Consider the following 26182-nt stretch of genomic DNA (forward strand, 5'->3'; position numbering starts at 1 on the left):
GGCACCGTGCCGGAGATGATAGAGGAGTTTAGTGCCTCTAAGATGACTGGGCTGATGGATTTGGTGACCAATGAGAGGTACTGTGGGGGGGCGGGGTCCAGGGGGGAGCCAGAAGATACCCTAGAGATGAGGGTGTCTAGGGACTCAGCATCTAGCAGTGGAAGTTCTCCTAAGGAGCAGTGTGGTTCTAGGTGTGCAATGGTTGTCCTGTAATGTGTGGGCTCAGGCTGGTGGGGAGAGAAATGTTGACAGATCATCTGAATTTCGTGATAGAAATATTCTGCTAGGTTGTTGCACCGGTCTGGGGCTTCGTCTGAGTTAGGAGGTTTGTGTGGCACAGAGGAGAGAGATTTGGCAATACGAAAGATCTCTTTAGGGGAGTTAGCAGCCGCGTTGATTTTATCCTCATAGAAGTTGGTTTGGGTGGTTTTGATCTCTGCCTTATACCTCCTAATATAGTCCTGTTTCTTTTCATCCGTGAAGTTCTGTCTCCATCTCCTTTCTGATTTCCTACAGAACTGTTTAAGCTCTCTTAATTTAAAGGTGAACCAGGGTGAAGGTTTTTGCTTGAGATTCTTGTGAGAAAGTTTTTTTGGGAGAACAGTATCCAAACAGTTTAGGATCCATAAATTGAAGTTATTATTAGCCACCTCAGGGTCGGAGTTGGCCTGGGGTCTGGTGGTGTTGAGGACCGCGGTCCATTGGTCAATGGGAAGACTTGACTATTTCCTATTAAGTGTCAGGGTAGTGTTTTGAGGAGAAGGGGGGGCGGGAGACTCACAAATCAGGGGAATAAGTAAGTGATCCGTCCAGGGGTGGGGGACGGGGAAGTCAACATAGAGATTCTGGTTGTTACTGAACACTGGGTCGAGAAGATGGCCCAACAGTTAATCATGTAAAACAAAGGGCTAAAATTAACGCTGGGCTGTGGGGAGTATAGCCGAGACATATTCAATTTCACCAACTATCTCGTGGCTCCACACCTTTATTGGCAGGGTCACATGTCCTGTGATGCCAGTGTTCCGTCCTGGGCTGGACAAGGAAGTAACTGATGCGTGTGTTCCTGTTGTGGTGCCGGCGCCACCCGGATTGCAATTGGCAATGTGTCACCCTGTGACCCAAGTCCCACAACCTGAGCAACATGGACGTAAGGAGGAGTCACTGACCCTACATTCATCCATACTTCCACACTTGAAAGATCAAAGACATGACACATCTGTGTAAAAATGAATGTTTAATGCACATTCAGTGGAGTGTTGTAGCTGGAGCAGTACAGGGCCATGCAAACCCCTCTTTAAATTGTTGGCATGTGGAGGGTCAGCCAGAGTCCTTTAGGGAATGACAGGTACATCGGAAGAGGAAGCGTTTAGTCCGCAGTCTGAGTGCTGTGTCATTGGTAACCAAACCGAATATGGCAGTCCATGTCGGGGTACACGGTGAGTGTCCCAGAGTGTATCGGGGGACAGTGGAAGGTGGTAATGCAGAGGGCAGAACCAAGCAGAAACAGGCCATATGGCGGGGACGAATGCTACAGTTTTCTTCTGATCAGGAAGTCAGATTCATCCGCATTTTCATCCTCTGCTGTTTCATGTGCCTCACTGGTGGGTGGTGGTGTTCTGTCTCCAGCACTCTGTGGCAGTGATACCTCAGGGGCCGTAGGTGGAATGTCTGCCGCACTGAGTGGCACTGACACTTCAGGGGGCTGAGATGTGGATGTAGTGGTAGCAGCCGCATTCATCAGCCCCAGACCTTGTGGCAGCAATGCCATGAGGAGGGTCTTCAGGTCATTGAGGTACCCAGCTACCACTCGCTGGTGTGCAGCCGTGGCAGCCGCTCTTTCCGCCTGTGTCCGCACCATGGTCTCCATTAACCTCCGCATGTGTCCCAACTCCCGGGTGACATCGCTGGAGCCACTCCGACTAGACAGTTGTTCTTGTCTCAGAGTCAGGACTCCAGCGATGTCAGCCATGGTTCGTTGGAGGGCATGCAGCGGACTGTGGGTTTCTGTTGGGGACTGTGAGTTGTCCCTGAGGGGACTAAGACACGCAAGTATGGCATCTAGTTTGGCTGCCATGCGGTTGAAGCCCACCCGCACTTGTTCAGCCAGCTGCTCCTGGCCCCCCAACACACGGCGTTGGAAGGCCATGTGGTCTTCATGGGGGTCCTGGGAGGCAGCCGTGGTGGTGGGTGCTGCCTGCTGTGTGGTCTTTGCAGGGAGTTGGGTCTTCTCGATGCAGCTGGGCTGCCCTGCTCCTGGAGGTCGGGTGCGGAGCCTGTCCACGAACTGCTGGAGGGCGTCGGGGTCGAAAGTGTGGTGATCCTCTTCGTCATCAGAGATGAGAGGTTTGGACTGCTCTGCAGGAGGCATTGGTTTTCCCTCTGCAATGTGAAAGGGAAATCCGTTTTAACATTGTGTTCACATGTATGTTGCCGCATTGTGCATGTTTACATTCAGACTGTATTGTAAATCTTTATTGCTTGATTACTTAAAATCATTGCAATCACAACAACTTCACATCTCAATCTTAAAAACTAGATTAATCATTAAAAATTCATTACGAGCAAAACATCTACCCAGCACATAAAATAAAAAACTGTCCTATATATACACAATTTTAAAACTTATCAATAAAATCCAATCACATAACATCAATAATTACAGAATAATATTGCACATTTTATATTTTAAAGGTGACGAGGTGCACAGCATACTATTTTCTTATACATAATGGAGAGATATTCTAATAAATAACCATTAATTTCAGCTGGAAAACTTTACACATGTTGTAATTCGAGGCATTAATGCTAAGAAGCAAAATTACCTGAAACAAAAAAGTTTCTAATGTACATTTCATGCAGTAATTACATTTCAAGGTGCTAATGTGCAATTATTGCAGCAGCCATCATATCAAAGCAATAATAAAGTGTGTCAATTTACTGTAAAGTGCTAATATGCGATTATTACAATGACCATCATATTAAAACAATAATAAAGTGCATCAATTTGCAATAGTAGTGGCACGTCTGTTTAAGATGTCAAATTGTCACTCTTGTAGCATTATTATTAAGTAGTAAAGATTATAAGCCAGATAATACTATTAGTCAACACAGCCATAAAAATACTGGAGATCTACATTATTGTATCAAACATTTGTTCAACTGCCAATAAAAATGTTACCAAATGACACAATAATGGATTCGCCAGATAGTGACATGATTAAGGCCTGGCGAGCAGATCTCACCCCGCACTTCAAGAAATTAGGTCTCAAAACTGTACGCCAAACTTAATCAACTTGGGGCACACACACACTATATGGACTAGTGTTTCCTATGGCCAACCACAAAGTCTGCAGTTACAGTCTGGACAGCTTGATCCACGATTGCGTGCCCTCCTTTGTTGGGTTTAATCCCATACATAACCTTAAAAACGTATTTTTTAAACTAAACTGAGAAAAAGACATTCAAATACGGCTAAATACGCAGGGATTGGTATGAATTAATCACATACCATGCATAATTTTTCTCTCCTAATTCAATTTTATCCAATTTAGGCGATTCAGTTTTAATAAGCTTTTTTTAAATTAACTTGTAATTGGGTGTTTTCAGATTTTCAGGCCGATATCTCTTAGGGAAGTTAAAATATAAGATCCCCATTGAGCCGCATAGACAGACTTGTCTATTTCTTACCAACAAATGTTCCCTAAGGATGCTGGTACTGATGTTGACAATCTAACCATACGTTTAAAAAAGCTCCTTTTAATAACAGGCTCTGTCTCTGGAGACCAAACTCCATTCTTATTCCTGCATGAGACACTGATTTGGCAATCCCAAAGGATGCTTTGAAGACCTTGACAACCAATAGGTCAAGCATCTTCCAATCTTTCCTTCTAATAATGGGAGAACCATATATGAGGGTTGGTTGTAATTTGGCTTTAATTACTTTAAGAATAAAATCATATGATTGGCAGTTCAATCACTTTTTAAGACATTTAAAAGCATGGATCAAGGTCACAGCCTTAGCCCTTTTCGATCCTTAGGATGAAATTTAAAAGACACACAGTTGTCAAACACCACCCCTAGGTATCTATATATCTTAACAGTATCAATTATACCTGCTCTGACCTTCCAGGAATTAAATTTCTGTTTTGCTTCACTAATTTTCACCACCTTGGTTTTTTTGACACTCAATTCAAAGTCATTCGGTTGGTTTTAGTCATCAAAGGCGGTAATAAGTCTTTGTAGGCCGAAAGGAGTATGACTCACGAGGATGGTGTCATCGGTATACTGGAGGTAACTAATTTTCTCCCCCCCATCTTAGGAACATGCCCATTAACAACATCCAAATGTTAGGAAAGATCTGATAAGAATAAATTAAATAGACAGGGGGCAAGGATACATCCCTGCTTTAGGCCGTTATATATTAAAATTTTCCTTGATAAGGAATTGCCATCACTCAACTTAACTTGAACCCAAGTATCGTTATACAAAAGAATGATAGCATTCAACAGTTTCCTTGAAATGCCCGATCCACCATTTTTTCCCATATCAGGTTCCGTGGCACAGAGTCGAAGGCTGCCTTACGATCAATAAAAGCAATGTATACATTTTGTTTATTTAAGACAGCCCTCTCCGCAAGTAAGGTTAAAGCCAACAGATTTGTAATAGTGGATTGTCCTTTCCGGAAACCAGTCTGATTAAATGGAATAATGCCCTCCTGCATAGCCCAATCTTCCAATTCTATCAAGAGAGTAGAAGCGAACACCTTTGCATCGACATCAGTAAGCAAGATTAATTGATAGTTAGCAGGATTAGCCACAGGGCCGATCTTATAAATGGATTGCAGTATGCTGCCTTGCCCAGATTCTGGGACCATTCCCAGAGTCAACACTTCCCTGAAAAGACGATGCAAAATGCTAGCCCACATGTCACCATTAGCACGAAACAGGCATTCGGTAACAAATTGGGCCCAGGTGCACCATTTGCTCAAAGCCCACTTAGCAGGGTTAATACTTGGTCACAACTCGGGATTTCCAGGTCAAGATTTGGATCAAAACTGGAGTCAATAAGATGGTCAATGGAATTCAAATCCAGGCACTCATCATTCCCCACATTGGTTGATAATATATTATTCCCCACACATCTATCTAGTGTATCAATAGGGTTTTCCCTCTGGCCCGGCGAACCATACAAATTAGCTATAAACGTTACCCAACTGGATTCTGATATATTTATAAAAGAAGCCCTACAGCCTCCCCTTTCGAGCTTATTAATAACCGCCCAAAATTTGTTTGCGTTGATTTGCTTTGAGGCGGATAATAAATTGTTCCATAACCCAGACTTCTTGTTTATAGGTCTTCTTAAGTTCCTTCAACTTTTTTTTTATACACAGAATAGGACTGGAAAAATCTATGTGCATATGCCACCCGAACAGTTCTGTTAAGTAATTTCTTTAACTTTTGTATTTTAGCGTGAAACCTTATTATTTGGGTATTTAGATGGGTATTAATTTTCCTAGTCTTACCGGCTACAAATTTCCCCACAAAGGGACCTTGTAATAAAGTTCCATTTATTAATCATATTCATACTTCCCTGGGCTCCCAAGTCACATTCCTTTAGTAATACCTGAGCGGTTTGCATAATTTCCTCCTCTTTGGCTAAATGCCAAACCAGCCTGTTCAGGTTATATGCAGAATGTGCCATATTGGGAAGATCATTCGTTTTAGAGTGATACTTCACAAGAAGATTACATTTTACAACCTGGGGGTTGTGATCACTTTCTGGCCGGCCGATTACCTTATAGTCAGACATATTTGATCTCAAGATGTCTGATACAAATGCGTAATCAATGATTGGACCATGTTTAGAATTCTTAAACATAGGAGTAAACCTAGATTTTTTTTAACTGGCTGACTCCAGCCTCAGACATAATGTCACAGCATTCTTTTGCCAGACCTTTAGAATTACAGTTAAAATCTGAGGACCGGCTTAGTTGCAAATTAAAATCACCTGATACTATTAAACCAGCATCAGGGTGTTGGACTATTAATGTGGTCAGCACATCCCGCAAGATATACAGCTGTGCAGACTTGTTTCAGATACATGTTAAGAATAATTATACTCAGATCAGTGGAATTTACCACAAGACATTGTAGGCAACCCAGATTGAAATCTACCATATCCACAACTAGGTTTAAGTCGGCCGCAATGTACCATGCCAATCCACATTTAGCACGACCACATTTTTTGATTTTCACTGACGCTATACTATATTAATTAAATCCAGACAAAGGGGTCATCTGTTCACACCATGTTTTTTGGAATAATAGAATTGCAAATGAATTTAAAAATAATATTGCATCTGGGTCTGACAGTAAATGGAGCGATCCGTGGACATTCCAGGAGCATATACTTATTTCATTTACATTAACATCCATTGCTCCAGTTATTCAATTACTATCTCCACAGGACACCTTTGCCAATGATACAGGCAGCCAAGACCAGTCCTCCATTTGCAAATTATGTTTGGGTAGCCACTCGCACAGCCTACCCTCTGTTTGGGAATTGGTGCTCAACAGCCCAGAACTGCAAGATTGATTGTTTAATGGGCCCGCTGCCACTCGAAGTACAGGATTAGGCTTGTTACTTTCTACTGTTTTGCAACCTTAATCCACCTTGAGGGCCAGTACTTTCAAAATCGGAGGATATTGTACTCTAGCCCAGATCTCAACCGTAATGCCATATTCCATAAAATACAAACTTGATCCCAAGCTCTTAGTAACAATATCGTTAGAGGACCAAGTTGTAATAGTACACTCTCGAAGAGAGTTGGGCTGTACCTGTTTAAACTGAACTGACTCCAAATCAGTGGATTTAATAAACGCTAATTCAGGGATAGTGAAAAGATTTTCAGGATGAAACACTGATTAAGACTGTAATAAGGCCCCTGGGATTCATACAGGGGATGCATTACTAGTTTGGTGTCCCCATTTCTACAGCTATAATCCAGTCTACCACACGAAGAGTTCAATATGCCTAAATTACTATCTTTTGGCAAACTAGATTTAGAAGATATTTTTAATAGAGATAGACGCTGAGTATTAATAGATTCTAACATATCTACAGTACTTAACTGCTTTGGGGTATCTTCAGGCAAAAATCCTAACTCCTGTGGTTTATTGTCCATCCTAGACACCCCTTCATCATTAATAATTACTAGATCTTATTTTATTGTACCATTGGGTTTAAGAACATCATTATTACTACCATTTGCTAATCCCTGATCATTAGGCAAAAATCCAAGCCCCTGTGGTTTAATGTTCAACCTAGTCACCCCTTCATCATTGGTAACTACCAAATCCAATTTTATTATACCATCAGGTTTAGGAACATCATTATTATTACAATTTGCAAATCCCTGGTCATTATCCATTATTGGAACCGGCAATACTATAGTGGAATCTTCATCTGCCACAACACCAACCTGGGGTAAACATTTTTTAACAACTTATTTAAATATAGGATATTAATCCTTAGGTTTTGCTGCTGTAGCTACTAAGGCAGCTGACCTCCTGGCCTTATTCCGCGCTTTCCGCAGCCTTTTCCTCTAACGTTTAGATAACGGGTGACAATTGGTGACAATTGCTTAAACTATCCCCTGCACTTGGGCACTGTGGTTTAGCAGTAATCAGTGATTTGCCATACTTGGTTCCATGCAAGACATGGCCATCCTCTACTTGTGCATCTGAGCACAAGCTGACCTCAGCCTCCCTTTCTACTACCTCTAGAAATCCAGAGTTATCACAACCCACCTTTGTCGCAACTTCTTGCTGCCACTTGTTTTCACAATATACATTATCACCCCCTTTCTTAGTACAAACTAAATTGCGAACCAAAACAGGATACCTTACTGTTTTTTTTAACTTCTTTCACAAGGGAACCTACAATTTCTGGGAGATCAGATATTCTATCGAAAATGTGAGAACATGTGTGTAAGAAAGTGGCTTTATATATACTGGACCATAGTGAGGTACAGTGTGTATAGAGTCCCTAGTCTCCAGAGGTATGGCAGAGGTTAAAGTTAGATACAACCTTACACTCTAAAGTGGTAGCTTGGTCGAACAGTAAGGCAGTATCAGAGGACAGTGTAAAGCATTTGTTGTACACACTCAGTCAGCAAATGGTCTCACACACTCAAGAACTGAACTCTAGGCCAATTGTTTTATATCAAAAGATATTGTTGTTTTATTTTAGAACAAACAGGTATCAAAATATACGTTTCTCAATATGAGTGACTTTAAGTAATTACTTTGCAAAAAGGCAATAGACTCTGTAAGTACAATAGCTACAGTGGTTGCAATAGGCAACACAATTTCAAACACAATTAAACATTGACCTTAATGGGTTTTTCTACATAAATGCAATAGATTACTTTATGGATTACTTTTCTAACCACCGGACTGGATCCTGGATTCAGTCCTGGGACATAAGCTGTAAACAGTTAAGTAAAAGCATTTTGGTTACAGTTGTGATTTTTAAAGAATATAAATGTATTTTCAAAGTTGACACTTAGAAACTTTTCAGTGAAAACCAAGCAACTTTATCCTATGGGAGGAAATTCAAGTCGCAGGTAAAGTAGGTTCTCGTTACTTTTGTAATCCAGTACCGGACTCCTAGGTTCAGCATGGGGACCTCTACCTAAGACAGGTAAGTAATTACGTTTTGGTAGTTGGTACGATTTTTAAAGAATATTTGTAGTTTGCAAAAATCGACACAGAAGAAAGTTCACAGAAAAACAGACAATGGTTTCCTAGGGAAGAAAATTCAGGTTACTAGTAAGTACAGTTATGATTACCTTTTTGGATCAGTATTGGGCTCCAAGGTACAGTACTGGCTTCTCTCCTGATCACAGGTGAGTAATTCAGAATTCGTTATTCGGCTGATTTTAGATGAATATTTTAAAGTTTCAAAACTCCACGCTTAGAAGAAATTTCAAGTGAAACCAGTCAATGTTAACCTATGGAAGGAAAATGAGTTATCAGCTTTTAGGTAAGTACTCGACTGGTGGAGTTAAGGTTCTGGGCATAGACTCAGGGTGTCTCCCATGGTCGGAAAGGTACAGTTTTTACACCCTCAGTGGCACAGGGGCAGCCGGGTGCAGAGAGAGTAGGCCCAATGCAATCCAATGGAGGGTAGGGGGCCTTTGGTTGGTGGCTGCCAGCAAGCAGGCCATGTGGCTGTGGGAGCTGAGCTCCTGGTCACTTACTCAGGGCAAGTGGGGAAGTAGAGTAGGGTAGTAGTTGCACTTCCATCGGCACTCGAGCAGCTGGTTGAAGGTTGCTTTTGAGCCGTCGGGCACTCAATGTTATCCAATGGGAAAGTTAAAAAGTGAACAAAGGCTGCAGGCTCGAGAGGGAGACTCTTCAGGTGCGACCACCACTTTGAGAGGTAAGTTGGGATCTTGGAGAAGAGGTAGGTACCCCAAAGGAGGGCACAGGGGGCAGTGGGGTGCCGGGTGCCGGGGTGTCTTTTGGTGTCGGGAAATCTTACATGTACGGTCGCAGTTGGAGGGGCCCATGGTTTTGAGGCTGCAGGCGTCGTCTGGTTCGTCGAGGAGGGTCTTTGGGCACCCGGCTTTGGGTTCCAGCCGCTGGGGGGACGTCATCGTGGTCTTGGTTCACTCAGGCACAGGTCGGGCTCCGCGGCTGCAGAGTGGGCTGGATTCGTGATTCCTGGCTGGTACCAGGGGTATTGCTGTTTGAGCAGAACCACTGCTCATGGGAGTCCCAGTCTTTTGGAAGGTTCAAGGCAGGCAGGTCCTCCGGGGTTTTCGAGGTTGCTGTCCGCAGGAGATGCCGGAGTTTCGCAGGAGCAGGTTCAAGGATCAACAGGCCTGTAGGGGTTCTGGGGCCAAGTCAATTGGTGTTGTCCTCTTGTTAGCAGCTGCACGGCAGGTCTTCTTGTTTCTTGTTCTTCTTCTTGTTTCAATCGGGATCTGAGGAAGGAAGGTTCAGGGTGCCCCTAAATACTAAATTATGGGGCGTTCCAGGTAGGGTGAGGGCAGGGACGAATAGGTCCCTGTCCTGGGGTGGGTACACCCCTTATCCTGCTCCTCTCCTGTGGGAGGGGGGCAGGAGCCTAGCTGTGAGTGGGTAGGGCTCCCCATCCTCAAGATGGCGGTAGCCCAGAGTCGTGCTTCACCTCGCCTCTCTCACCCGAGGGGTGGAGTTGGCACAGGTTGGCACACCCCCTTTCCTGACGTAGGGTTTACCGCCAGTCTTCTTGCCAGAGTGGGGGTCAGAACTGGTGGGGGCTAGTTGCTGAGTACAGCAAGTGGTCTCGAGAAGCTCACAAAGGCGGAATGCCTTTGAAGCTTCCCCTGCCCATCCTGGGGGAGGAGGCTTGGCACCTCGTTCCAGGATGTGCATTGTTCCAGGCCCAGGAGAGCAAGGGCTCTCCAAGCCGGGGTCCAGCAACATGTCTGCTGTGTGGCAGCCTAGGCAGCCTCTCAGACAAGACGTGGATTGTAGGTTAGGTTTCAGGGGGCATCTCTAAGATGCCCTCTGTAGTGCATTTTACATTAAATCCCACACTGATATCAAACTTGTCAGTCTTCAGTGTAGCCATTATGGTGCTGTGGAGTTTGTAATGACAACCTCCCAGCACGTTATACTCTTAATGGCATCACTGCACTTACAGTGCCCAGGAATGGCCCTGGATACTGTATGGGCACAGGGCTCATGTACTTGTGCCCACACCACTGGCATAGGGCACCCAGCCAGGGGCTGACATGTGGCCAGAGATGCCAATTGGGTATAGGCTTTAGTGCAGTTTTTAGGGAAGGAACACAGGCCCTGGGTACCTGATTGGCAGGGACCCAGGGCACACCAAGGAAAAGGCATCAGGTATCAGGCAAAAAATGGGGGGGTTACTGCAACAGAAACCCACTTCCTTTTGTTTGAGTATTCGTGTTAATTGCAGAGCCCATAAGGAGCTGCAATTAACATGAATGCTTTTTAAAAAGCACACAATCTGTCACGATTCGCTCCCTGTGCTCTCATGCCCACCACCAGGGGGCCGAATTGTGGGGCTTTCCAGTGTTCTAATATGCCTCCAGACACTCCCCTGTATACATATCCTGACTTCCAGGCATTTGGACATCATTTAGGAATTGACATCCATTCCCAATCCATGCCGGGTTTTGTGAAAGCCAGCCTGCTTATACTTGAAGCCAGCCTACTCATGCTGAAACTCCATTACCCAGAATTCCCTGCTCACTGCTTTGTCTCCACCCCTGCAGGCCAAGGATGGGTGGAGGGATTCAGCTCACCTGTGGCTGGCTGCTGCTAGCCTGCTCACACCTGATGCATATGATTACTGTGAGCTCTTTTAAGCCCCAGCTCCCTTCAGGCAAAGGTTGGTCAGTGTAGCTGTTTACTGGTGAGACCAATCCTTGGTTCCAGAGTTCCCTGAGCTTTTGCTATTCTTGTTTCCAGTGTTTCCTGAGCTTTAATTATGCCTTGTTCCTGACCTGCTGCTGTTTTCACTGTTCCTGAATTAGCGCTGCCTGCAGTGCTACCCTGACCCCATAGCCTTAGTATTCCTTGTTCCTGAACTGCAGCAGTTTCCCTTCTCCTGAATTAGCACTGCTTGCAGTGCTACCTTGTTTCCCGAGTTCCTGAGCTATAGCTATTCCCTGTACCTGAATTAGCACGTCCTGCAGTGCTACCTTGTTTCCTGAGTTCCTGAGCTATAGTTATTCTTTGTTCCTGGGCTTAGCTATTTCTTGTTCCTAATTTGCACTGCTTGCAGTGCTCTCTTGACTCCTTGTTTCCTGAGCTGTAGCTATGTCCTGTTTCCTTGAACCAGTATTGCTTGCTGTGCTACCTTGACTCCTAAGCTCTAGTAATTTCCCTGTTCCTGAACTAGCACTGCCTGCAGTGCTGCCTTGACTCCTGAGCCTTAGCTCACTTCTTGTTCCTGCCCCAGCACTGCCTTCTCTGCTACTTTGTTTTCTTGATTCCTTAACCTGCACTATTCTAGTATACCCTTGTAGCCTCCCCTTCTGTATATCAGTTTCCAGTCCCTGCCTTGCTTCCCATTTCCTTGGTTCCAGTTCTAGTTTGCTGCCTTTCTATTCTGCTGTCCTACTTCTGTTACCTTGTATGTTTGTTAGCTGCTTTCTGCCAAGTGTGCCCTGTCATTTCCTTCCTTTCCTGTTAAGCACTCCTCCTTGCTAGCTCCTTCTCTATTGTGCTTGTGTTTAGATCTACCCCTGTGCTGTTACTGCCTTGCGCGTTCCTGTTTGATCGCCAGGATCCGTGGGCTCAGCTGACTACCTAGGTGGTGTTTCTTGTTCACTGTGAGTTTTGTCTTTGAGTTACATTTATAACATCACTATAGGTATAAGCTCCACAGACCCTGCCTTTGCATGCATATCCTACATGTGGGTATTTGCAGGCAGTATCTGTAACAGCAATTGCGGGTAAGAAACTTACTGAGCTTCAGTCTTACCATGTGGAGCTCCTGAGTGCTTTACCCCACACCCCCCTTTATTGTTAATGTTGTATTATATATATGTCTTGCACGTCCGTCCTGGGTGTAGTTAGTCTGAATGCTAAATTGCCTTGAGTGCCCTTCCTTTCTGAGTCTTACCCATCGTGTTCACTTGTACAGGCTTCCCCTTTGGATCCCTTTTTCTCCTCTGACTCCCTGTATGATCCTGGGCAGCACTGTACTCCTCCTTTCTGTGTACATCTTCTACCCAGTTCCAAGTCCTTGTCCAAGTCCCTGACTGGGTTCCCCACATAGCCCCGGACAGTCCCAGCCACACTCTAGAAAACAAAAGAAATGCAGCACCAAACACAGCGTGTGCTTTTACAATCATCTAAAAGCACACGCTGTGTTTGTAGACTTGCTGCATTTCTTCGCTTAATAGAGCTGGGCTGCGGGGTTATTGTGTGCCTTTTTTAAAGTTTTCATGTCATTTGCAGCTCATGAAGGGCGTTGCCATTAACATGAAAACATTAACAAAGGTGCACAATCACCCCACAGCTGCGCTCTATTAAGGGAAGCAATACAGCAAGCATACAAACGCGGCATTTGCTTCCAGTGACCAGGTGACATATTCGTGCACCACCGGCCCGGGCAATGTACATGTAAATAGAAATGAAGTGATTATCGTGATGTGCAGTGTGCCTGTAGCGACAAATTGTGGCGCGCGCCTCGAACTTGACATCTGTGTTTTGTAGTTGTTTGATCTTGCAACCTACCTGAGGAAGATATGGCCCTCACTAGGAGCACAAGACGAGGGGGTAACCAATTCATCCTGATATCTGGCATGGTGCTTGAAGAGGAGAGTGGAGGAGGCTCTATGTGGCAACAGGTGCGCCAAAGCTCGGATCTCGATGTGGCTCTTGCCACTCCTACACCCTTTAGAGAGGACCTATTAGCCACCAATGAGTTCCTCCAGCCCGTCGCCGCACCCGCCTGTTGAAAGACGTGGCTAGCGAGACTACTGTCAGTGTTCTGTTGCTTGATACTTGTGGCTGGTCTGGCCTTCATTCTGGCATTTTTCTTCGTTTTTCTGAAAGAGCTGCCGTCCGAGAAGACAAAGAATGAAGATGGAATGGAAACTCATTTGTTGGGCTTCTGCCGTCTGCTGGTGCTGTCCCTGACATCAGGACTGTCGTGTTGCAGCTTCTCTTGGACCGTGACCTACTTTGATTCCTTTGGGCCCGGAATGTTTCCACCAACACCTGTCGTCGGCAAGGTTCAGGAGAATGACAGAACATTTTTTTCACATGGGCTTTAGCATGGCACTTCTCAATGGCATCGTGGCAGCTCTTACAGTAGTATGGAGTTTGATATGATTCCGTGCTTTGCCATTATGTGGGGCATTCAAAGGAAATACTCAAGGATTTTAACGGAAACTGCTGTATGGACTGTTTTTTGTACCGCTTTGGAACGGCATTTAGCCTTTCACATAAGAATGTGAATTCTTTACACAACTTGCAACTTCTCGTGAAACGTGTTAGGAGGAGGGTGACGTTGCAACTCATGTTTCCCAAACCACCTCATTTGCCTCTTTAATGGACGTGTAACCGTGGACTTTTGTTACCCATCATTTTACAAAATAAAAATTCATGGAAAAGTTGGTAACCAAGATGCATAATGTTAGTATAGGGGTGTTTGCGCTTTTGTCATTGGGAATGTGTTCAGCCTGTTTCTCTGTTTGAAAAAATGGACATAACCTTTAAAAAATAGTTTAGCTTGAATGAGGACGGAGGACTTGGGATTGGGAAGGGAGGAAGCGCCACTCTGGATATTGTTTGACTCCTGCCCGGACCTGTTTCCAAGGCATCAATACCGGGGGAGGTATTCACCCGTGTAGATATTTATACTGAGGATGAACTGTGCCCATCGGCAAGGAGCATAACGGGGGAGGAATGTGCACACCATCAAGAACTCAATTCAAGAGAAAATGTGCACTGCTTTAAAATGCTAACACTAGGGAGAAAGGTACACCTCTAAATATTACATACTGAGATAGACAATCATGAATACGATAGCAATACTGCACAAGAATCGGGCAGCTCTCTAAGATAGTACTAATGGGGAGAAATGCATATCTGTAGAACAGTAATAATGAGAGAAAATGTGCACCGCTGTCAAATTAATGCTGAAAAACATATCGACATTTGTAAGACTAGACATACTGGGAGAGAAATGGGCTCACTGGAAAGACAGATACTGTAGGACATTTGCAGATCTGTAAAACATTGGTATTATGGGGGAAACGTGCATAGCTGAGTAAAGTTAATGATTGCACACATTTGTGCAAAACTATCATCCACAAACAAGTGAGTGAAGTGATCTGCCATAGATAGTTAAAACCTTGCTTTTACTTCCTCCCCTTATATCCAAAGGCTCAGGATCCTGCTGTGTCAGAAGGGAAGGGAGGCATCCAGAGGGCAGAAGATATGCATTCTCTACCCTTAACTTGCACTTCTGAGGGGTAGCCATCAGCGTGGACTCCCAAACTCCTGCAGCCCGAATGTTTCTCTGAGGGCCTACACAACAACCCTTCCCAACACACCACAGGAAGAGCACTTGACTGGACTGGAGTTGCAACCTTGGGGCCTCTGTGTGCGTGCAGGGTGAATACAGAGTAATGTGACTGTATGAATGCAGGATGAGTGAAGTGCTCGTGTGACTGCAAAGTAAGATATGTGACTATACGAGTGCAGGGTGAGTGGTGTGCTTTTGTGCCTGCAGAGTGAATTATGCAAGTCCACTGTATGAGCGCAAGGTGAAGGATGTGCCTGTGTGAGTGAGTGTGTAGAGGTTCATCAGTGTGCCTCTGTAAGAGCTGGGGTGAGTGCTGGGGGTGCATGGTGAGCGATGTGTCTGTGAGCGTACAGTGAGTTGTGTAATTATGAGTATACTGGATGAGGGGTGTTAATACACTCAGTGAGTGGTGTGCACTAGTGAGAGCAGGGTGAAGGGTATGCTTATGTGAGTGTAGGCTGAGCAAAGCGGTCTGCATCTGTTAACACAGGGTGAGAGGAGCGATGTGTCTGCATGGGTATAGGGAGAGTGGTGAGTCTTTGTGAGGTCATTTGCATATTTTCAATATATTTTTGTAAGGTTTCGTGAAATATATGGTGAAAATGCACCATTTGCGCACATTTTTTCAAAAAATTTCTTGAGAAATAGTACCAAACGAATAATTAGTCTCATAGTAACCCCATCTCCATGGTTGTTTCAAGCTCAATCGCTGCGCTCTCACGCGCTTTTTCGCACTTTAAATTCCACTCAAAGTTTTCTGTCTGACCATTTTTTAAAAGCACCAGCCACCACTGCATAAGCTTAAAAGTGGAAGTACAAACGATTTGTCTCTGAGCCATAGATTTTCTGTCATCAGCACTTGTCCTCCTTTTTTCAACAAGAGCAGTTCAAGAATGAATGGCAAATATCCTAGTTTGCAAATGTTTTCTACATAATTCTGGCTCTGCAATATTTACCGCATAATGCATCATCTGCTGCATAAATTGACGATTTTAACAACAAAATTGTTTGTAGCTCAAACGGATCAAATGTTACTAAAAAATGTGACTAATGGTTCTGCGAAGTGGACGGCCCTTTTCAAAGGTTGACTGATCATCTTGTCACTGCTGGATTAGTATGTCATTGGTGTAGCTACCACCCACCAGTGTGTCCAATCTTCGAAGCATATGTGTGCCTCTGGTCACCAAAAGGATGGTTTGATTGTGGGAAAACAGAAGGCAAGACCCGCTCCATGGATCACCCACGTGATGGCAGGTACCCCCAGAGTAGACTCACAGGAAGGCTGGTTGGGGCACGGGTAATTGATCTGTTAAATTCAGGCCTGCCTGCTCAGTGCTATTCATGAATATTCTATCTCTGATGCATAGCATTTTAAATTTGATGGCGCAGTTGCATGCTCATATATGTTAGACAATTTTAGCCTGCTGGTGCTGCCGCATTGGCAGTGTGCCTCAATTGCAGTATTGTCAGAGGGGCGCGAGAATGCATGACTAATGTATTTTAATGCGGTGATGCGGACACTAGCATTAAAATGCCTTAGTCGAAAGCCTGATGCAGCGCTACCCTAACCCAGCCCTGAAACTGCGAAAAGTAAAATTATAATAACGTTATTATAACTTTATTTTTCCTGCTCAAAGAGAGCATTTGTTAAAGTTTTCATGTTAATCGCAGCACCCATCATGAGCTGAAATTAACATGAAAACTTGAACCGCAGCCCAGCTCTATTAAGAAAAGAAATGCAGCAACGTAGCTGCCAAGGTTTCAAATTGCTATGTGGGATGGTTTCAACCCTGCCTTAACACCATTCACGTGGATCTGGTTGTGTAGAAATGCACAATCTTGTCACTTTTTTAAGCAAAAGTTTTAAAGTGGTATTTGGCACTTGTAGGGACCGAGGTATTTGTAATGATTGGATCGGTTATGACCATTGCCCACCACCATCTCAGTATATTTTGCAGTTACTTGGGGATGTGTGATTATAATGCAGGGCTTGTTGATGCTCTTTCTGTTTGTGTTAACTTTACCATGCCTAATGGCAGGGCTTGCCTACTTGCTTTGGCATGATCTTATGCCTTCCTGTATACTGTCTTTGCTCTTTTTCGGGCCTAGAGGCCTATGCTCGAGCGACTCCATGTTCTTCTCTGACACTGTCTTCCTGAACCTCTTTAGGTGAGAGGCTATGTTTTAATTTCTACATGTTGTTCACCAAGGGTTACATTCTATATTAGAGAATGAGGGTCCAAGAGAGGGAGAGATTTTGGTCTGGTGGTTTTGGTGGTCTGGTGATACATCACGGTGCAGACATGCAGTCGTGACTGTGGAACAGAGAGTCCTGACCGAACCAGAGAGGGAGAGAGAGAGACGGACCCTTCTTCCAATGCAAAGATGCCTAAGATTATAGTGAGGTATTCCATGTATACCTATTGTATCTAATTACGTCTTTTATTTTCAGGCTCTACATATATGTATGTCAGAAATTATTATCGTGACAAATGTTTACTGTGATGTTTAGATATTTCTTTCTCTTGTCATTCTATCATTATGTAATAAAGAAACCTCAGAGCATATAATTTGTCTGTATTCCTTGTGAGGGAAGGTTGGGCCCCTTTTTTACCAAGTGCTTACAGAGGGATGGGTAAGTTTCCCCTCTAATGAGTAGTTGTCGATACGGGAGCAGGAATGTCCAAATTCTAAGTATGTCATCCCAGTATAGTGAAGGAGGTATGTATTCATTTCACCGGAAGGTGTTGTCGTACTGAGGTGCGTTGTTCGAGCAGATGCGCGTTATTCGTTGGAAGGCGTTGTTCACCGGAAGGTGTTGTCATACTGAGGTGCGTTGTTCGTGCAGTTGCGCGTTGTTCGTCAGAAGGCGTTGTCGCACAGTGGTGCATATCCTCTGAACTATTCCTATATTCTTGCAGTATTTCTAGCTCTCAGTATTATTCCTTTCTCAGGTAAATGTTCTAAAAGTGTGGTGTTTTTATGAGTCCTGAGAAGGGCTGTGGTAAGTAATGGCCTGTTAACTGACAGACAGTTTTAAGAAACAAGGGAACCCTTAAGGTAATAAAGGACCTGGGGTATAGTATATAAAGCAACAATGGTCCTTAACACCTTGGCTGCTAAGGGGTTTTCCTGCTGTGTGCTACAATCTCAGATTCTCCATTGTTCATGACAAGGTCAACTCGTCATAAGCACAGGGCAGGTAAAACCCATGACGAGTTGACCTTGTCATTAGCATGGAAGTGGTTAATGTAAGGTAGTTACACAAAATATACAATTATAGACAACAATCTGTACTATAAGGGAACATGTGTCCAGATGGACACTAATTTAATCAATGTAAGGTGACAAAAGGATATTTAGGCAAACAAATACAAAGTGGGATACAGCCCTGTATCCAGTCCATGTAACACAAAATACAAACAGGAGGAAAAAGAGTTTTGCAGGCAATTCAAAAGGAGAAAGCGCTAGCATTAATCAAGAAAATTCAGCTAACTGACCTCATGTAGTTTACACATTTCAATGTAAATTAATGTGTTACTACAAAAACAGTCGACGGCGTTTCGATCCTATGTGACGTAAAAGATCATCATCAGGACTCAAAATGATTGCCTGATCATGCAAGGCCTCGTGGAGCTCGTTGCTGGAGGGAGATGCACGGTAGGATCTTCAATGGAATGTCATCCTAACGTCCTTCCGGCTCGATGGCACTGTGTCTATTCGGACACTACGGGTTTTAGGTCCTTTGCGCCTTCGCTAGCTATTGTGCCCTGCTTATTGGATTCCAACAATTGAAGGAATTATCGTGACAACCGCGTTATTTTGTGGCCGTTGACACCCGGTTGGAACACAGAACAAGGGTTGCTGCCTCCATGTTTCAAAAAACCCCCGCCTGGCTGCCGAATTGCCATTGGCTTATTTACGTGTTTGACATACCCCTTCTGTGGTTACTGTCCGGTTGACCGGAATTCCCCCGTGGCCGTTGATGGTTTCCGGTTACATTAATACCCTCGATACAGAACACTCTAACATTCTATTGAAGATCCTACCGTGCATCTCCCTCCAGCAACGAGCCCCACGAGGCCTTGCATGATCAGGCAATAATTTTGAGTCCTGATGATGATCCTTTACCTCACATAGGATTGAAACGCCGTCGACTGTTTTTGTAGTAACACAATAATTTACATTGAAATGTGTAAACTACATGAGGTCAGCTAGCTGAATTTTCTTGATTAATGCTAGCGCTTCCTCCTTTTGAATTGCCTGCAAAACTCCTTTTCCTCCTGTTTGTATTTTGTGTTACACGGACTGGATACAGGACTGTATCCCACTTTGTATTTGTTTGCCTAAATATCCTTTTGTCACCTTACATTGATTAAATTAGAGTCAGGCTGGACACATGTTCCCTAATAGTACAGATTGTTGTCTATTGTTGTATATTTTGTGTAACTACCTTACATTAAGTACCTTTGTTGCTTTATATACTGGTAACTGACAGAGACACCAAAATATACGAAAAACCTAGTCATTACAGCACTGCACCCACACGTGCGTCTGGTTATTGGCGCACATAGCCTTGGTTGCAGCGCACATAGACCTTACACTGCCGCACACAGAGGAAAGAAATTATAGGGCACATTGACCCTGACTACAGTGACTTGTATTTTTCTAAAATTCTACTGGGACTTAAGGAAGGCCCTGACAGGAATTTTAGTATTTTGGAAAAACCAATTTCAGAATTCTAAAGGCAATTTATGAGTTCTGTAGTGTGATCAGATGGTAACCAAGTAGTCCATCAAATGCAAGTTTGTATCCCACCGCTGATCCACCAATGTAAGAAAGTGGCTCTATATATACTGAACCAAAGTAAGGTAGAGTGTGTATACAGTCCCCAGTCTCCAGAGGTATGGCAGAGGTTAAAGTTAGATATAACCTTACTCTCTAAAGTGGTAGCTTGGTCGAGCAGTAAGGCAGTATCAGAGGACAGTGTAAAGCATTTGTTGTACACACTCAGTCAGCAAATGGTCTCACACACTCAAGAACTGAACTCTAGGCCAATTGTTTTATATCAAAAGATGTAGTTGTTTTATTTTATAACCAACAGATATCAAAACATACTTTTCTCAATATGAGTGACTTCAAGTAATTACTTTGCAAAAAAGCAATAGACTCTGTAAGTACAATAGCTACAGTGGTTGCAATAGGCAACACAATTTCAAACAATTTAACATTGAGCTCAATGGGTTTTTCTACATAAATGCAATAGATTACTTTATGGATTACTTTTCTAACCACAGGACTGGATCCTGGATTCAGTCCCGGGACATAAGCTGTAAACAGTTAAGTAAAAGCGTTTTGGTTACAGTTGTGATTTTTAAAGAATATAAATGTATTTTCAAAGTTGACAGAAACTTTTCAGTGAAAACCAAGCAATGTTATGCTATGGGAAGAAATTCAAGTCACAGGTAAAGTAGTTTCTCGTTACTTTTGTAATCCAGTACTGGACTCCTAGGTTCAGCACAGGGACCTCTACCTAAGACAGGTAAGTAATTACGTTTTGGTACTTGGAAATTTGACAGAAAAACAGACAATGGTTTCCTATTGACTGGTGGAGTTAGGGGTCTCCCAGGGTCGGAAAGGTACAGTTGTTACACCCTCAGCGGCACAGGGGCAGCCGGGTGCAGAGAGAGTAGGCCCAATGCAATCCAATGAAGGGTAGGGGGCCTTTGGTTGGTGGCTGCCAGCAAGCAAGCCACGTGGCTGTGGGAGCTGAGCTCCTGGTCACTTACTCAGGGCAAGTGGGGAAGTAGAGTAGGGTAGTAGTTGCACTTCCATCGGCACTCGGGCAGCTGGGTGCAGGGTGCTTTTGAGCCGTCGGGCGCTCAATGTTATCCAATGGGAAAGTTAAAAAGTGAACAAAGGCTGCAGGCTCCGGGACGGAGATTCTTCAGGTGCGACCACCACTTCGAGAGGCAAGTTGGGATCTTGGAGAAGAGGTAGGTACCCCAAAGGAGGGCACAGGGGGCTGTGGGACGCCGGGTGCAGGGGTGTCTTTTGGTGGCGGGAAATCTGACCCTCAGCTGGTCGCGGTTGGAGGGGTCCCTGGTTCTGAGGCTGCAGGCGTCGTCTAGCTTGTCGTGGAGGGTCTTTGGGCACTGGGCTTCGGGTCCCAGTCGCCGGGGGGTCGTCCTCGTGGTCTTGGTTCACTCAGGCCCAGGCCGGGCTCGGCTGGTGCAGAGTGGGCTGGATTCGCGGTTCTTGGCTGGCACCAGGGGGTATTGCTGTTTGAGCAAAACCACTGCTCGTGGGAGGAACAATATTTTGGAAGGTTCACGGCAGGCAGGTCCTCCGGCGTTTTGGAGGTTGCTGTCCGCAGGAGACGCCAGGGTTTCGCAGGAGCAGGTTCAAGGATCAACAGGCCTGTAGGGTTCTGGGGCCAAGTCAGTTGGTGTTGTCCTCTTGTTAGTAGCTTCATGGCAGGTCTTCTTGTTTCTTGTTCTTCTTCTTGTTTCAATCGGGTTCTGAGGAAGGAAGGTTCAGGGTGCCCCTAAATACTAAATTTAGGGCCGTTACAGGTAGGGTGAGGCAGGGACCAATAGGTCCCTCTCCTGGGGTGGGTACACCCGCCTACCCTGCTCCTCTCCTGTGGGAGGGGGGTAGGTGCCTAGCTGTGAGTAGGTAAGGCTCCCCATCCTCAAGATGGTGGTAGCCCAGAGTCGTGCTTCACCTCGCCTCTCCCACCGGAGGGGTGGAGTTGGCACAGGCTGGCACACCCCCTTTCCTGACGTAGGGTTTACCGCCAGTCTTCCCGCTAGAGTGAGGGTCAGAACTGGTGGGGGCTAGTTGCTGGGTACAGCAAGTGGTCTGGAGAAGCTCACAAATGCGGAATGCCTTTGAAGCTTCCCTGCCCATCCTGGGGGAGGAGGCTTGGCACCTCGTCCTAGGATGTGCATTGTTGCAGGCCCCGCAGAGCAGGGGCTCTCTACCCAGGGGTCCAGCAACATGTCTGCAGTGTGGCAGCCTAGGTAGCCTCTCAAACAAGACGTGGATTGTAGGTTAGGTTTCAGGGGGCATCTCTAAGATGCCGTCTGTAGTGCATTTTACATTAAATCCCACACTGGCATCAGTGTGGGTTTAATGTGCTGAGAAGTTTGATATCAAACTTGTCAGTCTTCAGTGTAGCCATTATGGTGCTGTGGAGTTTGTAATGACAACCTCCCAGCACCATATACTCTTAATGGCATCACTGAATTTACAGGACCCAGGAATGGACCTGGGTACTGTATGGGCACAGGGCTCGTGCACCTGTGCCCACACCACTGGCATAGGGCACCCAGCTAGAGGGATTGCTGATGTATGCCAGGACAGTGGGTTTGTGGCCATGGAACACAGGGATGTGTGGCACGTCGACTCTTTGTTTAGTTCTGCACCAGGACACTCAGCCTGCAAAGGCAGTGTGTGTGTGTGTTGGGGTACAGGGCCCCTAAGGGTGGCACAATAAGTGCTGCAGCCCTTAGGGGTCTTCTCTGGTCACAATGCCCTGAGTACCTAGGGTACCATTTACCAGGGGATGACATGTGGCCAAAGATGCCAATTGGGTTCAGGCTTTAGTACAGTTTTTTAGGGAAGGAACACAGGCCCTGGTTACCTGATTGGCAGGGACCCAGGGTACACCAAGGAAAAGAGTATCAGGCAAAAAGTGGGGGGGGTTACTGCAACAGAAACCCACTTCCTTACAATGTGCATCTTATCAACTGGTCATTAGCCTCAGTCTGGGCCTTAACCACCAATCCTGTCAGGTTTTGTAGTTTTGAGTCAATACCAGCCACATAGACTGCTAAAGTATTTAAAAGATCCACCTGAATTTCAAGTTTATTTGAGTGTAAGTCAGGTGCGCTTGTTATAGCATTCATTGTATTTAGCAAACTTTTCCATACACGAATATCTTCAGCACGTCTATTTATTGTAGTATGTGCATCAACATTGGGTAAAACATCATATTTCTACAGAAATGAAAGGTCAGCAGGGTTTAGTGAATTGTCAGGCTTACCAGGAATAGGATCAAAAGGATTCAGTGATATATCAACTTGGCCTAAAATATGAGCACCCTGATGGTTATTTGTAATTTCATTTTTTAAGGAATTAAAATTGCATGATCATCCGGAGTCTGTTGGTCATCACATATTCCTGGAACAAATATGCCTAATATATTCTTATCATTTGTTATCTCAAAAATAGGTGATCCTGGTTTCACACTTTTCTCGCCAAGCCCAAATGCAGGCATCCCAGGTATCAAAAGGCCTTGTGACACTTTGTTAACTTGCACATCCCCCATACAGATAACAGAGGCATCACTGTCATTTGAGAGCGTGGAGCAACTTGAAAAGTCCAGGAAAGTGTCCGCTGTCTGGTGTTCAACTTTCGCAGGAGCTGCTTCATCACTTTGGTGGTCCCCACCTTAATATACTTGTTTGTTGGGACAGCATGGACTTGTGCATTGACTACCATTTTGTACGGTGATATTTTCGCAGAAGATATGTTCTGGTTTAATTTGACTGGTTGTATTGATTTTATAGAGCTGAATACTTGGTTTCCACTATCTCGCAACTCCTCCCTGGGGGGAGTAGGGTCCTCAAGAGCGGCTAGATCTGTTTTTGAAATTACCAATACGGGGGGCAGTTTAGCATTACCATTGCATTCATTTTCGACAACACCCTTCTATATAAAGAAATACTTAATACTTGGCTGGGAAGAGGTGGTCCCCTCTCCTCCTCCAACAGAGGGTGAGTTACTACTTGCCCCACAGTCCTCAGGGCAGCCGCTTGTTCTTAACCCATTTTTGCCCAATACACTCTCGTTGGCAGACTCATTTGCCTCCTTGGTATTCTTTTTGGATCGAGTTAGCATTTTCCTGACAGATCTTCGCCTTTTTTGTAACTGTTCTTGAAATGACAGTTGCGCTTGACCCCTTATGCGACTAGATCTCAGTGTAGCAATACATGACGATTTAATGAGTTATGGGCTATGGATTGTAGGTTGAGAAGAATTGGTAGCAGGCAGACAAGCAAACAGCCAGCCAGCGAGCGTTTTCAATATGTTTTACTTATTATACTTTAACTTTAATGCTGAAGCAGCTATGAGGCAACTATGAGGCAGACACGATGCAGAACAGTACCTAATGAGGTTGGGGACCTTGGAAGATTTCCTAAGTTCCGGCGGGATCCCCAGTTTGTGGTAACACCACTTACCACAATTATCCTTGAGCCCACTGGCCAAACCCGCAATCCACACCCGGTCTCAGACCACCGAGTCGCTTCTGCGGGGCAAAAAGATGGGGGTTTGCAGTTGCTGTTCAGTCTGCTTCCCTCTATCACCGTTCTCAGTTCTCCATTGGTCCCCTCTTCTCTGCTTTCTGCCTCCCGCTTTGTTCCCGCTGTTCAACTGCCGCTCAACCGGCTCTGACCACCACGGGGGCCGAGACTCAGCTGGTCCCCGTCTCGGTCAAAGATGATTTTATGAACCCCTGTGTGGAAGAAAAAATCAACGGGGACCAGCGGGGGCAGAGGACCGTGAGCTGGTGAACTGCGAGACACGAGGCGGCAGTTCAGTGTCGTCCGTGCTCGCTGCAGACAGAACAATGTGAAAACCCGAACTGAAACTTCATCAGGTCAGGTACAGCAAGCATTGACTGTACGGATCTGTGAATACCCGTAGAGTCTTTTTTTATCTGTACGTCTCCACTAACTCCTACTAAGCAAACAATTTATACCCTGTTATCCCTTCAAAAACCTTTGTCTGTCTACATTGTGACTGTTTGGGAGGAGCTGCATATTTGATGTGGGCAGTGGACATTTCAACACCATCACGGATGTGTGTTAGTACTTGTACATCATCTCACATTTTTCAGCATTGCCAAATGTGCTTGGCCAATTTCTACACGCAAGCGGCACCTGTTGTGTCCTCTATTCTATTGTGTGCGTGTTGGGGTTTGTACCACATAGTTCTCAATATTGATGTGCTCTGCCTGTTGTGTGTGCTGCTTTTTGGGGGAGTAGCCCCTGCAGCTCTGATTTTGCTTTCCCTTCTCCCTTTCATGCGGTGTGCCTTTGACTTCTGTGCTTATACAGTGCTGTAATGTTGCAGACTTGGGTACATTGGTCTCTAGGTTGGTGTTGGGGTCTGGGGCATGGTTTGTTGGCAGATATGCTCTACTTAATTGTGCATGTGTGCCATTGTACCCATCTCTCCCGTCCCCCCAGTCCCTGGTTGTTACTCACCCTGATGCTGTTGTGTCCGGTCATGTTGAGCAGTGTCCGGTCCCCCAACTCCTGCCACTGTCTCCCGACTGATGACTGTGGACACCATTTCCTCCATCTCCTCCTGTGGCGCAGGACTCCCACCTCCAGTCTGCATTGCTGCCTTCCGGTTGTTGGCGAGTTTCTGCTGGGTTTTGCGCTTGATATCATTCCAGCGCCTCTTGACCTCTTGAATTGACCTCTTCAGCACTCCAACTGCATTCACCTTGTCCACGATGGACTGCCATATTCCATTTTTTGTTGCCAATGACACAGTGGAGGTGACGAACAGTCGTTGATGGTGTTTTACCACCTCCGTTATCAGGATCCTGTTTTCCTGCGGACTGAACCGCTTCTTCCTACTCTTCTTGTCCTTGCCCTTCCCTGACCTCACTGGGCCCATCGCAACTTTTTTCACGTTGGGGTTTGCTTTTTTATCGACGTCCCGGTGACTTTATCGTGGACATTTGACGCTTTATCGTGAGCCTATTGCATGGTACCGCATTGTTGAGAATACAAGGTTAACACGGCGTTGTTTTCCCCAATACACTGCGATGTGAAGAGTTGCGTTACGCTAATTTTGCGAGGATTACCACGCGTTCTTGAGAATATCCACCATTGTTTCATAAACCTTAAGGTATGTTGTGAGATTGCTTTAACAGGGCCATGCACTCACACTCTTTGCACCACATCAGCCATGACACCGTAAGGCCGCCCTGCCTTGCTCTTGCAGATGTCAGTGCCAAGAACAGATAAAGGACCGGTAGATCCGCCCAGCTCCGAATGAACTACATGGCCACGATTGGCAGCCATCTTTAAAT

General features: G+C 45.1%; 1 protein-coding gene and 1 pseudogene across 1 annotated transcript; one reads left to right on the plus strand and one right to left on the minus strand.

The window, feature by feature from the left end:
* Positions 1-1219: 1219 nt before the first annotated feature.
* On the minus strand, positions 1220-26078 carry LOC144766645 (uncharacterized). Its single transcript, XM_078650425.1, has 2 exons — positions 25344-26078; positions 1220-2379 (listed from the first exon to the last, which is right to left on the minus strand). Exons 1-2 carry the CDS (start codon positions 25762-25764, stop codon positions 1529-1531), a joined length of 1272 nt encoding a protein of 423 aa, XP_078506551.1. The 5' UTR covers positions 25765-26078; the 3' UTR covers positions 1220-1528.
* On the plus strand, positions 13280-13868 carry LOC144766644 (ADP-ribosylation factor-like protein 6-interacting protein 6 pseudogene; annotated as a pseudogene).
* Positions 26079-26182: the final 104 nt, after the last annotated feature.

The sequence above is a fragment of the Lissotriton helveticus genome, chromosome 7, assembly GCF_964261635.1.
Source record: "Lissotriton helveticus chromosome 7, aLisHel1.1, whole genome shotgun sequence".
Lineage (NCBI taxonomy): Eukaryota > Metazoa > Chordata > Amphibia > Caudata > Salamandridae > Lissotriton > Lissotriton helveticus.

Coding starts and splice junctions, on each gene's coding strand:
- LOC144766645 (XM_078650425.1), bottom strand. CDS start 25,764: ATGGGCCCAGTGAGGTCAGGGAAGGGCAAGGACAAGAAGAGTAGGAAG. Junction 2,380..25,343: donor CCGGACACAACAGCATCAGG/GTGAGTAACAAC, acceptor TTCACATTGCAG/AGGGAAAACCAATGCCTCCT.